Source organism: Bos mutus, chromosome 8 (assembly GCF_027580195.1).
Source record: "Bos mutus isolate GX-2022 chromosome 8, NWIPB_WYAK_1.1, whole genome shotgun sequence".
Taxonomy (NCBI): Eukaryota; Metazoa; Chordata; class Mammalia; order Artiodactyla; family Bovidae; genus Bos; species Bos mutus.
Genome location: NC_091624.1, coordinates 56,613,366 through 56,627,139, shown reverse-complemented (window position 1 = coordinate 56,627,139; position 13,774 = coordinate 56,613,366). Strand labels below are relative to the sequence as shown.

General features: G+C 38.7%; 1 protein-coding gene across 11 annotated transcripts in view; it reads left to right on the top strand.

Annotated features, from left to right (window-relative positions):
* The window catches only part of TLE4 (TLE family member 4, transcriptional corepressor), a 151,359-nt gene that overhangs the window by 77,649 nt on the left and 59,936 nt on the right, over nt 1-13,774 (top strand). For 6 of the 11 annotated variants that reach the window (XM_070375729.1, XM_070375732.1, XM_005907019.3 and 3 more), the window contains 2 exons: nt 2,510-2,711; nt 3,957-3,973. In XM_070375729.1, coding sequence (XP_070231830.1) covers nt 2,510-2,711; nt 3,957-3,973 — 219 coding nt within the window. Of the gene's footprint in view, nt 1-2,506; nt 2,712-3,956; nt 3,974-13,774 lie in introns of all 11 variants that reach the window. The other 5 variants (XM_070375728.1, XM_070375731.1, XM_070375725.1 and 2 more) reach the window with 1 other exon arrangement.

Genomic DNA, 13,774 nt, shown 5'->3' with positions numbered 1-13,774 from the left:
AAAATTGCTATCTGAATGGTCATCAGTTTTTCAGATTGATGGGCCTGAAATCCAGATTATGGGGAATTAAGCAGTAAGGGGTGTGTGTGTGTATACAGGAGGGGGTTGTTGACACTAGTTTTTAAAGATGTTTGGCTCTGCACAGACAAGGATATATACTTACAGACCTAGCTGAAGAGAGTAAAGGAAGGTTATTTAAATTTAATAAACATTTATTCACTGCCAATTATATGGAAGATATTTTGTTAGGGGCAGTGGAGAACACAAAAAGTGATTAAAATATAGTGTTTTTTCCCCTCCTGAAAAAGTGCTACTTCAAGATCTTTTAGTGTTAGATAGGTGTTAAAATGCTAGAGATGATGCTTGCAAGCAGCAGAACAAGATCAGTGACAGAACCAGCAACAGAGAGTTGGAGAATCGATGGAGCAGCAAAGGGAGAGGGAAGAAAAGAGATGGCAGGTGAAGGCGAGGAGTCTGAGCCTTGGAAGGCAAAAGGGATCCCCTCTCTCCTAAGACAGGCACAGTGGAGAAGAGCAGACCACCAGTGTTAGAGCTATTATGAGATAGAATAGAGCACAGGTGAGCTTTCACTGTGAATCGCATGTGCTGCAGACTAGGGGTATATATTTTTCACTTTTGGAAAGTTCTGGTTGAATGGGAAAATGAAGCGCTTATTTTTGGTCCTTTGAGACAAAAAGAAAAGTGAAACACTTGGGCAACTGAGACATTGCTTTTAGCTTAGGATTTGTTTGTTTTTAATGTTTTATAATGAAATAAACATTTTTAATTGCTCAGATACTGTGTGAACCTCTCAGTGTCTGCAGTTAGCTAGGCTGTGTGTCAGATGCGAATTCTCACAAAGCTTAGAGCCTAGGAAAGGTGGTAAGAGGACATAAAGTGAAAGTGTTAGTCACTCAGTCGTGTCCGAGTCTTTGTGAGCCCATGGACTGTAGCCCACCAGGCTCCTTAGTCCATGGGATTCTCTAGGCAATATGCAGGCTCTTAATAAATGCTTGCTGACTGGACTCTTCATCTGAGACAGAAAGTGGCTACGTGCCCATCCTGTGCACACAAGGAAGTATTAGAAGATTTAGAGAAGAAAGTGAATTGGAGCAATTTTCTGGCTATTTCAATAGAACAAGGTTTTGAAATAAATTTGCCATATGTTTACCTAAAGGCCTTGTTCCTTCATAGACCTTTTTTCCATATGTTTAGAAAATATTTTGTGCTCATATTTTTTGGTCACAACTGCTGAAGTACTTTTAAGATCATCCTTACCAGTGAAGGGAAGCAGAAGGTGCCACCCCACACATTTTTGAGAAAGCTATTTTGTGCAGTCCTGCTTGGAAAGAAAATTATAGAGAAGACTGTTTAGGTATTATAGGATAGGCCTGAAAAGTGATTCTCAAGGTATTAATTAAAATGTAATCACTACAGAAGTTAGTCTAAGAGTTTCTCAACACATGTTCTGACAGAACGTTGTTAAGCAGAGTCTTGGTTGACGGGACTCCTGTTGAGGGACATGCTTAACTTAACCGAGCCCCGCTCCTCCCCCTTGGAAGAGGCAGGGAGGGCTACCCACTGAGGTTCCCGAATCCTTGCTTTGCTTCGGCGGAGGTCAAGCACTCCCTTTCCAGCCTCTTGAGGGCTTTCTCCATGTGTTGCCAGTGTGTGCTGGTAAAAATGACTTTAAACTCTTGTCAGCACAGTTACTGGTGCATGCATCACAGTCCCACTCAGATAAACCTGTCACAACACAGAGGCGGCCGCTGGAGAAGAGTACAAGGGCAGGCCTCTAGCTTTTCATTCGAGCATCACTAAACGTGCGCAGAGTGCCCAATTATTTCAGCATTATTGAGCAAGCCTACAGGAGGACCCAAGCCTTGCTACATTAGATTTTCTTTAGTAATTTGCTCAAGTACCGCTGAGGACACTTAAAGGGCTTAAAACGGTGGCTGCAACCAGTTTCCTTTTCTGGGTTGTTAATTCAGGTTTTCTCTTTCAAATTAACTCTGGCCGCATGCTGTGCAGCGGTTCTGGGAGAACTGTTTAACACTAATTTTCTCAATTTTCAGCTTTTTTTCCTTCAGCATAACTGCTTTAACAGTTAGTCACATATATGTTTTGATTAGAGATGTATTATAGTGAGGCTCTATGTTTTTGGAGACCAAAATACAGACGCTTTGTTGAAGAAGTCTAATTTCAGCTATTAAAAGTAACCTAGATAATTTCATTATTTAAAAATTAGGTTATTTACAGTGCATTGCAAAACCAACAAATCCAAGTAAAAAATATAGCGTTTCTCTATTATTCATCTCCCTCCCTTAAAAAAAAATATATATATGGGATGTCTGACCCTTTATATGTATTTATAAAGGATAAATCTTTTCTTTCATGGGTGCTGGGCTTTCCAGGGTCTTCTTGCACCACTTTCCTCTCCTTTTGTTGTTGAGGGGTGACTCAGATACAAGGAACAAGTTCAATATCTTTGTCTCGTTTCTCACAGCAGCAGCAACTCCAGGCCCAGCATCTATCACATGGACATGGTCTGCCAGTGCCTCTGACCCCACACCCTTCGGGGCTTCAGCCTCCTGCCATTCCGCCCATTGGTAGCAGTGCCGGCCTTCTGGCCCTCTCCAGTGCCCTGGGAGGCCAGTCCCACCTTCCAATTAAAGATGAGAAGAAGCACCATGACAGTGATCACCAAAGAGGTGAGTGATTTTCTCAGAATGTCTGTCTGGTATCACCTGTCTGCTGCTGAGGGTCAGTCTGGATGTCCTTGTTTGCCTGTTTCTGGATTTCATTTTACCTGTGGCTAAACAAAGGATTTCCCCTGGAAGGTAAATTAATGATCGGAAGCAGTCTTTGCACAGTGGTCCCCTATTGACTGGCAAGAGTTAATACGCTCCCCAAAGGTATAGGGGGACACATTTCCTGGTTATTGGCTCTGATCCTTTGCTGCATCCCCAAGTCTAAATCAGTAATGAAGTGCCACAGTGCTCTGTGTTTGAAATTGTGAGTGGCATTATTAGCTAATTTTGACCGAATCCATTTTGGGGAAGGTTTTACTGATAAAGGCTCACTTCATAATTTGACAGACCTAATTATTATTTTTAAATCAGGTCAGTCTGTATAATGCAGTGAAAATCTTGCAGGTAAGAAAATAATTTAGGTAGTCTTAGTAATTGAGAAGTTGGTTTAACTACCTCTCTCACCCAGTCTCTTTAGAAGCATGAAATTAACTCATTTCTGTGTATAAGAACAACACGGTTGTTTATGTAAATGATTTTAAGTTGTGTTCTTTCTAGTTTGGTTTCTTCCCTCCACTGAAATAGATGATAATGCAGACACATTGTGATCTAACTGTATGTTTGTATGGTGCTTATTAATAGCTTTTATTATTTAATGACACAAAAGCAAATGAAAGTCTCTCCCAGCATTCCTTTGTGGGAATTTACTTAGTCCTACAATGGGTGGTTCTTGGTCGGAAGGGTGTGGTTATAATTAAAACCCCATATCTCTTCTTGTTTCAGTGCCATTACCATGAATTATAATCTTGGGTAAATGATTTTTATCACATAAACATAAATGTCCCTTCTCTGATGTTAGAAACTCTGTACTGTTTGTCATATAGTTATCTTAGTGCTATGGTCCAGAACTGAGGCGTGTCTGTAAACACTTAAATGGAAAAGTCAATAAGGAATATAAATAACAAGAATATCCAGCTTTGGTTTCTGAAATTATGTCAAAGGTAGCTTGGTGCTCTGTGGATCTGGTCAAGTAGTAATTAATTTTAATTAATTAACTTTACAGAAAAGTTGACATCTGTGTTATTTATTATTTAGTAGAGATCAAATTTGACAAGTGTGTGATTTTATGTAAACTAACTGGTACTTTTCTTTTTTGCCTTCTTCTCCCCTCTTGACCTGCCCTTGTTGCTGCTGTTTTGCCTATAGACAGAGACTCCATCAAGGTAGGACTCAAAGTTACAGATGAAGGAATGACTTGCCATCAGGCTATAAACAATTTGAATAAACCTAGTAGTGGATTCTTTGAGGTTTACCAAGATGATTTGATGGGCTTCACCAAATAGTGGTGAACTGCATTTTTAGATTCTTTCAGTTGTGCATTTGAGATTTTTGAAAAAATTGGTCCTATTTCTCTATCAGAATCAAGATTTATAGACCAAGATTGAATTATAAGATCTGGCTTGTGTTGCTCTTTTTATTAGGTCTTTGCCATGTGAAAAAGAATAACTGCTTTTCTTGAGTTAAGCTTTGGCTGTAAGATAGGTAATGATGGGGAAAAAATCTATTTATAAGGAAATACACATTTTGGGAAACAGTTCCAGCCTACAAAACTCTTTATTAAAACGTTTAAGAGCATTTTTCTTCACCAGAATGAATTGTTTTTTGTTTGTTTTGTTTCTTAGTTTAATGACATCTTGGTTTCCAGTATAGCAAGTTATTCTCCTTGGGTTTTACATCTGTCTTACCTGCCTCCTCTGTGTCTTTATAGAGAAGTTATAGGGAAAGAGGAAAAGTATTCTAGGGCCTAATGATTTGGATGTGCTTGTGTAATACCATAATGAGGTGTGCTAAGGATACCTGAATTTATATAGTAAGGAAACAAGAAAAACAGGCAACTGTGGCAGGAAATGAGTAAAGTATGAAATTGCTTGATAACTTTTGGATCATGCACAATGTAAATATGCTGCTGTATTGTGGATAATTGTGTTATACATGCCATTTATATTTTGTATAGATTAGAAAGCAAAGGAAGTTCTCAAGCACAGATGCTGTCAATTCGTTGTATTTTACAGTAGTTGAATGTTTTAGAGCATATGCAGTTACATCTCTTGGAGCTTTTAATGAAGTTATGCATACAGAAACTAAAATCTTCCCTTGAAACCACCTGTGCTATCACTTTGAATGCTTCTTTATTCCTTATTTTTTTTTTTAATAATAAAGAGGAAGTAGAGTTTTTCCCCGAAGCCATTAAATGATAGAAAATAAAATATATCTATTTTACCCTTCAAAAATCTTTGTAATTTGGAAGGATATCTGCATACCCATAGAAATGTCAACATTGACAAATAGGAACTGCACACTTTGAATTATTTAATTTTGCATTTACAGTTGTGTACTTTGTTGTTAGTATGAGCATCAATACTTAAACTCAAAAGCTTTCTTAATCAGAGTGTAGTAAGTTCTCTGCACATATGTACTTAGGAAGTAGTACGTAAATGGCATTGACCAGGATTTGCTGGTAGCAGCCCTTGGGAAGCCAGCCTAGTTATTCTGAGGCCAGTGACATAACCATTCCCTGCCTTCGTATGATAAATACATACCTTCACAGGCAGGCCAGTGAGCTAAACAGAAGCCTCCTCTCATTCCCCACTCCCAGAAGACTGAAAATATTTATACTCCAGTGCACACTTTTGCGTCAGTTTCATTTTATAGTTCCTCACGCCAGAGTAGGGTATATTTTGAAATCGTATATAATCATTCAAGATGAGTCTGGGAGTAAGTATCTGTGTAGCTTGGAAACCAGGGGAGAAGCAAAAGGAAATAGAGGCGGATGATTTTGCCTTGATTTATTGTGGAATGGTAGCTATAAATAGATATTTTTGTTGGGTACCGTTTTTGAATTGAAGTTGCACTGTGTCAGGTTTGGAGCTGTCCTGTGGCTTTGCTAGGTGAAATAGTTCACTAATTTTTATAAATGTGTTCTGTGACACTCAGAAAAGCTGTTAGTTGCTTGTTCCATCGATCGTCCTCATCCTCCCATAAGTGGTTCCTGGTTAAGACGGGCTTTTTATGATTGTCTGCTGTGTGACTGGAGATGGTTTTTATCAGCCGGAGCATGCCAGTTGCCTGCAGCTGGAGTCAGGCTTGTATGAAATAATTTATTCATGCAGGATAATGCTCCTTAACATTTAACAGGTAATGAACGTGACATAAATTTCCTTCTTGCTTTTAATTTTTCCCTTTCCTCTTCTAATGTGCAAACAGGCTGCTCTGGTACTCTAAATAATAAGTAATTTTTGGCCATCTGTCAAAAGGAAATTTCAATACAAATTTAAATTAATGGTGCCTGAAATTTTTTATAGCTCTCTAAAAGCCTCTAATGTGCAGAAAATTCTGAATCTGCTGGTAGTAATTAGTGTTGCATGTAATGAGGATGTGGGCAATGTTATATAGTCCCAGTGTAACATTTTGATATGGTAGCAAAATTTTGATTTATATGAGGTTGTGGATGGGTTTAATTGTGAGAGACACTTTAAAATGTTTTCTTGATGTTACAGATTATTAAACAGGACAGATTTCAGAATAGCTTATAAAATATAAATTTAAACTTACTCTAAAGATTAAGGTAATTAAGGTGCTTTACCTTTAGGTGGCAAGTAAAAACGAAAGAAATTCCCTTGTTAAAGTGTTGGTCTTTTTTTCTTCCTTTTCTCTTCTTGAAGGTTCTGTGGCTACTAAACCAAGTACTGTTGGCTTTATTGATCTTGTTTTCTATAGCTCCAGTAGCCAAGTTCATTCATAAGCCTGTTATTTGCAGACTTGAACCTGACGTTTTTCAACAAGGATGGAGAATGTAAATATGAACCTAAAAGAGAAAGCACTGTAGGAACCCAAGGATCATTTTATTTGGTGAGGAGAAACAGAATGGTGTGTATTCTGGGGCTTTAATAGGAAGGATCCAAGGCACCTGCTTGTCACTTGGCCATCCAGTACCCACGTTCATGTGCCCATTGTAAGCCCTGGATTTAGAGGCTGAACATGGCAGGAAATACAAACCATGGTCCACTCACGCTCTTAGTTGGAAGGGTAGAAAGCACAAAAGAAGTTCCTACTTCTCCTTCCTGAGTGGGAGCTTTTTCAGCATCTTCTGGAGTTTATCTTGAAAAGATCCATGTGAAACCAATGAAATATTTTCTGAGGTGATAAAATCTTCCTCCGCCCCTCCCTCCTGTGTGCTGAGGGGCAGAAGTTGGTGTCCCCACAGTGGTGACAGAGCAGACATTCCCATCTGCTTCCAGGAGCTCCCTAGCTGCTGGAGGTCTCAGTTCATGAGAGGATATCATTAGGTTCCTCACATCACTGTTTCCACCTCATTGACTGATGTGAGGGTAAGGATTAAGTATTGTGAAGCCCAGATTCCCTAAAATTTAGTAGGAATCTGAAATTGAGAAATTAATTTTATTATACCCCAAAGGCCTATACCTCCTAGCAAAAAATAGCCACCAAAATCAAGACCAACTTGAATATAAATGGCAAAATTCACTATCACCAACTATTGATTAGCTCCATGGCCTCTCCCAAGTTGGTATTATTGTGCTGGCCTTATTACTTCCTAAGTCCTTCTTAAGTATATTATGTATTCTTGTTTTTTTCTCCAGCATGCAGTAACCTCAAGTCAGGCCCATGAGGAATTTGCAGTTTTTTGATTGTAAAATATAGCATAATTACATTGTTTTCCTCGAAGTGGTGGTGTTTTTACTTTCATTATTTCATTGGATTGTCTTTCCCAAAGTGCCATATGCATCATCAGAGTATGATCGTTTTTAGTGATTTTTGTACATTGCCAAATGAACCTCCAGAAGTGCTGCAACATTTAAAAATGCCAGATGCAATATTTGAGTATATTTTCACACAATCCGCCAATCCTGAACTTAATAGCTTTTGTAATTTTTGCTGGTATAGTAAGTATGAATAGTGCACTTAAAAAAAATTTTTACATAAAGATATTTTTCAAGTGAAATGTTTTTCTGTGGGTCTGTTTGCTGTGTTACCTGCTCCTGAATGGATTCCTTGTTTTTGTTTAAGGGTCTTCATAATGATCTGCATATTAGTTGTATCTATGGCAATGCCTCTTTTTCCTGTCTTCGCTAGATTTTGGTATTTATTCTGTGTAGATGACTCCAGCATCATACTTGGGTTTTTTTTTTTTTTTTTTTTGTCTCTGGTTATTCTCTATTGTCAGTGAAGGTTTATCAATGGACAATTAGACTAAGGCTCTTTTGTTCAAATTGAAGTGTACGATTCAGGCCAAGAAAGCCCTTTAGCCTCATTAGTTGAGTGTTACAGGTGAAAGTGGGTTTTTAGCTTGAATTAACAGAATGGTTACTTCTGTTGGCTGGTTCACTTTATGCATTAAAATTTAACGGTGAAAGGTTCTGTTCCAGGGTCTTGTGTGACCTGTGTAACTTGGTTTTTATTCCCTTCTGTCTCTTTTTACTGTTGCAAAGAAATATCCATCAGAAAAGAGTGCCTTTAATATGTTTAACCACTTGGCATGTCCTTTGTGGGAGAAAACAGAGAAGAAGCCACTTGAGGAGGAAGGGTGGGCCAGTAGGAGAGGCCTGAAGTTTAATGTCTCTTAATTTTCTTAATTAGAATGCATTTCATCTCTTGCAAAAATATTACATCATAAAGTTTTTGTTCAACATAATCTTCTTTAAATTTTAAGGGGGCTCAATATTTATTTGTTTAAACTGGAATTTGAATTTTAGAAGTATTTGTTTCTCAAAATGTAGATAACCCAGGCAGTTGGGGTTTTAACACTCACTTCCCTTCCCCCATGCACCTGTGTAATCTTATCCTTCCTGAGAAAGCTTGGTGGAATTGCCTATAGACTTTAGAAGACAAAGGCCTAAAGTTGAAATCCATAAAATACTATAAAGAGAGGATATAATTAAAAAACAAAACACCACCAACAAACTAAACTGTAGCGGGGCTTGCGTTATCTCCTGCTGTTCCCTTAGACATCAGTAATCTAAGAAAGGGTGTGTCATTAAGAGCTGTAACTTGGTCTCTGTCCACTCTAACCTATTGAAAAATTATGTGAAACCCTACTTATGCAGTCAACCCCACTGATCTCTGAGCATGCATAGCTCATAGTTCAGATTTCATCGTGAAGGTAGTTGGTGAGGAAAGCTTTGTTTGTTATTTTGTATATGATTAAAGGTTTGGAGGTATTGAGGCCTTGCCCAAGTTTGCATAGCCATAGCTATCCTCAAAGGAGGCGATTCCAGCATGCATTTTACCCTTGTGTACTCCAGTACTTAAAATGAACACTTTCTCTAAAGAATGGACATTTTTTTGGTCACCATAATGCCCTCGATCACTTGATAATTCCTTGATAGCTTCTAGCTTCTAATATCTAGCCTACAAACAGATTTCTATGATTATTTCAAATAATTGGTTTGCAAGAGTTTCCCTCCTTTTAAAATTTTTTGTGCCATTAACTTGTTGAAGAACCTGGGCCAGCCTTCCTATAGTGTGGCCCATATTCTGAATGTCTCTGTGTACTTCCCAATGGTGTCACGAAGACTTTCTGCTGCATTGCACCAAGAAGAGTCTTTCTTCTGATGAGGGAATAGGTAGAAGAATGACATCTAGGTTTGCATGTATGTTCAATGAAGTTTATTAATGATCAAGGCAGTAACATTTTTAGAAATGTATACTGATGATCAATAAAATAGATAAGATCCTATTTGTATGCTTTTACTTTCAGACACAGACTATCATGTATTTGCAATCCAACTCCATTTTCCAAACATACATGTAATTGCTTAAGATACACTTTTAAAAATATATTTTCAAGTGGGTAGTGTCCTAGATGCCCTGTGCTCCAACAGAGCGTGGGTTTCTCCCACTAAATTTTCAGCTCTTTAAGGGCAAGAATCTTACCTTCTTTGTGAAACTGAGTGGGAGGACAAATCAAGGATGAGTAGGAAGGAAATTGTATTATTGGGTTGGCCAAAAAGTTCATTTGGGCTTTTCTGTAACATGGAAAAACCCAAACAAACTTTTTGGCCAACTGGTAGAATTAGGATCTCTCTAGGTCAGCTGTGTGTCAATGGGCAAGTCACTTAACTTCTCTGGATTTCAAAGCAGTTACTTACTACTCTAGGCATTTTTCCAAGAGTTTGAAATGTAACTGTTTTCTTCGGTTATTCAGTCCTGTTCCAGAAGTGAATTTTGCAATACAAATCTTATACCATAGGAGGTATTTCAACAATAAAGTTGGCCATGCTGCTGCTAAGGCGCTTCAGTCGTGTCCGACTCTGTGCAATCCCATAGACGGCAGCCCATCAGGCTCCCCCTTCCCTGGGATTCTACAGGCAAGAAAGAACACTGGAGTGGGTTGCCATTTCCTTCTCCAGTGCATGAAAGTGAAAAGTGAAAGTAAAGTCACCCAGTCGTGCCCGACTCTTAGTGACCCCATGGACTGCAGCCCACCAGGCTCCTCCGTCCAAGGGATTTTCCAGGCGAGAGTACTGGAGTGGCTGCCATTGCCTTCTCCAGTAACTCAACTGGACTTCTACCAGTTGGCCATACCATTAAGCCAAATAAGCACGGTGGTAATTATATTTCATTTTGAGTATTGAGTGGCAGGGAAATAGTTTAATGTTCTAAAGTTTACCCTTCAAGGATTTAATTTTCCAAAATAAGATGGTAATTTAAAAGTAAGTGTTTTAGCATTATGCTTGCTTTTTTAGTTCTTTGTGGAGACATTTGTTTCTACTATACTCCTGTTTGGGATTACCTTATCATAGAATAATCAGGAATTTAGTACTGTCTATGGGATTATGTTGCAGTAATTTGTTCAATATTGAATTGATACCTGTTTCTAGGCATTTTACATGTGTGAAATGTAACAGGTGCCCTAACTCCAGAAAATATGTTGTAATTGTTTGTTTGTTGAACAGATGAATAAATATCTTTAGGGCATAGCTGGTCCTCAGGTGGTGAGCATGAAGGGATCAGTGTGAGACTGGGGAAGCCGTGTTGGCTGCACCCTCCTCTACCAATCACTGAGGCAGAACAAATATTAATTAACAGGGGCAGACTGGTTGTGGGATCTGCCTTCCCCAGATGATTTTTGGCAAGGGCATTTTAATTCTTTTCCTCCATAAATCAACCCTCTTAGTTTCCAGACAAACATTTTCATCCTAAAGTTTAATGTCTCTTAATTTTCTTAATTAGACTGCATTTCATCTCTTGCAAAAATAATACATCATAAAGTTTTTATTCAACATATCTTTTTAAAATTTTAAGGGGGCTCAATATTTATTTGTTTAAACTGGCATTTGAATTTTAGAAGCATTTGTTTCTCAAAATGTAGATAATTCTTCCAAAAGAATTATTTAAAAGAATGCCTCACCATCTTTTTTACATTCATATATAGTAACACTTAGCATAGCCCACTCTGGAAAAATCATAAAATTACCTACAGGGATGCTCAATATCCTCACTTCTCTATTTCTTGAGTTATTTCTGCTGCAACACTTACTTCTATCCAACTTATATATTTTGTTTTATGGTGCTTTGAAGTATTCCACATATCTTCTGGGTTAAAGATTCTCTGCACCTGGGGGCCAGCCGCTAACAAGGGTTTTAATTTTGAACGTGAAGAGGAGTCATATCTAATAATTACCGTGGCAGGTGCCTTGGGACATGGTTGAACAAGATTTGAGCTTCATGAAAGAGGAAAGGAAGTTTGCTGAGGGCTGACTAATACCTGCTGCAAGAGTTTTGGATTCTTTTAATAAACTTGCTGTTAGATGAAACTAATGAAATCGTATTTCAAAACTAAATGCTGCTTAGGTCTAGCAAATCAAAACTAAATCTTAGAGTTGAATACTTAGTTGTTTTACTTTGAATCTAAAAACTGAACAAAGTAAATCATATGAGTTTGTCAGATTCCTTATTCAGAACTAGTCCAAATATCTCTGTGTGTAATAAATTTTACAACTTTAAAAAGGCATTTTAAGTGTCAGCTGATAGAACTTTCGGGAAGTCCCTGGTGGTCCAGTGGTTAGGACTCTGTGCTTCCACTTTAGGGGACACAGATTCGATCCTTGGTCAGGGAACTAAGATCCTGGGTCCCACATGGTATGGCCAAACACACACACACACACACACACAAAACAAAACTAGTGTAGTCATGTTAATTCCTGTTTATGTGTGATAGTTGTAATTCCAGTTTATTGTTTAGATGTAATTGGTGGCTAAGCCCCGTCCTCCCCCCATCCCTAGGTTCAGTGATGCCTCTGGTTTTGCTCACTAGAAATGGGGAAAGCAGCAGCATACACTTACATGAAGTCTCCTCACAAGCAGTCTACCTTTCTTCCCTCACACTGTTTAATATTCCATCCCTTCATCAGCCACTGATGTTCACGACAAGCTTACCCTTTCCTGTCCCTCACCATGACTGTAGGGTGAGCTTGAGGAATTCTTTTTCATGAAAATGGACTCCCTATTTAATTGTATCATACATACCCTAAGGATTCTTGAATTTTTTTCTTTTCCCTCCCAAATCGATACTTTTCAAGTTGCTGAGTGTTCATATTTAAGAGAAGGGGAGGGCAAAGGGAGGTTAACAGGTTAGTGATGCCACCCAGTGAGAGAAGCCAGTAGGCAATATAGCAACACCTCATTTTTATTTATTCTTCCTTATGGCCATTTTAATTATTTTAGAAATTTTTGAGAATTCATTTATCTTTCTTTAAACTTCTGTTTTCTTGAGTGACATTTGGCCTTTTGAACAACAAAATAAAATTGGAAATGCTAATGTTTTGAGCCATCTAAAGGGGGAAAATAAAAATGTCACCATGGTAACAAAGCTGCTTTCTAGATGGTTTCCTAAGATATGCCTGAACTAGAAGCAGATGTCTGATTTGAGAGTCTTGCCTCCTTCAATGTAAACAAATAACTTCTGGGCAGGTGTTGGAAATAATATGGAAATCCTATTAAGGGGCCCTGGGTTCCTGTCAGTCACGAAGCCCGTGCCACAAAAGGGCTGGTTGTCACATAAAGGCGCAGAGTAAATTCTCATTAGGCCTGAGCTTTTCCCAGGAAATGATTGTCTCGGTGTGTTCTTTCTCCTGTGAATCTGAATGTAAGCTGTTGCTTCTATTGATCTATTCACTGGCTTTATTTTTCTCCTCTTCATTCCAGATCCTCCCTTGCCCCCGCCAGCCTGTATTCTGCCCCCTCACCCACCCCTTCCCTTTAGATTAACACTTGATCTGTGCTACTGCTCTGAGACTTGTGACATTTGTGATTTTAACCTCCCACCCTGGGTGGGGGAGGAGGGAAGTCACTCTTCCATCCCTGGGGCCTGTGGGACAAAGAACCAGGCTGATGAGGCTGAGTACCGAAGGCTGTTTGGAGCCACACAGCAAGAGGCAGCCACAGTCCTGAATACTGTTCTGTGTACATTTACTTGTAGTTTGTATGTTATGAATTAAGCAGAAACTAAAAGCATGAAGAGACAGTGTATTTATGAACTTTTCCAAACCTACGTAGTTGTCTGGTAAGCCAATAAAACTGCACTGTACAATATGGTAGCCACTAGCCACAGCAAGCTATTAAATTTAAATCAGTTAAAATGAAATAAAATGTAAAAATCTAGTTCCTCAGTTGCACTGTGGCACTTCAAGTCCTTGGCAGCCATGTATGGCTCTTGTAACTGCCATGCCAGCGCCACCATGGGAGAGTACCATCATTATAGAAAGTTCTGTAGGTCAGGGAGAGACTTCAGTACAGGCTTACTGGTTCAGCTGTTTTATCTGGTTAAAACCGACCCCTGATATTCAAAAGCAAAGCTTTCTCCTGATGCATAGAAAATAAGGGGCATGTGTGTATTTTGGTTTTGTAGCTTTACTGTTAATGGTTGATATGGTCGACTGCATTAATATAGTGATCTTTTAAATGGGTGTAGGCCTTTTTTTTTTCTTTCTGGTGGAATTGATTGA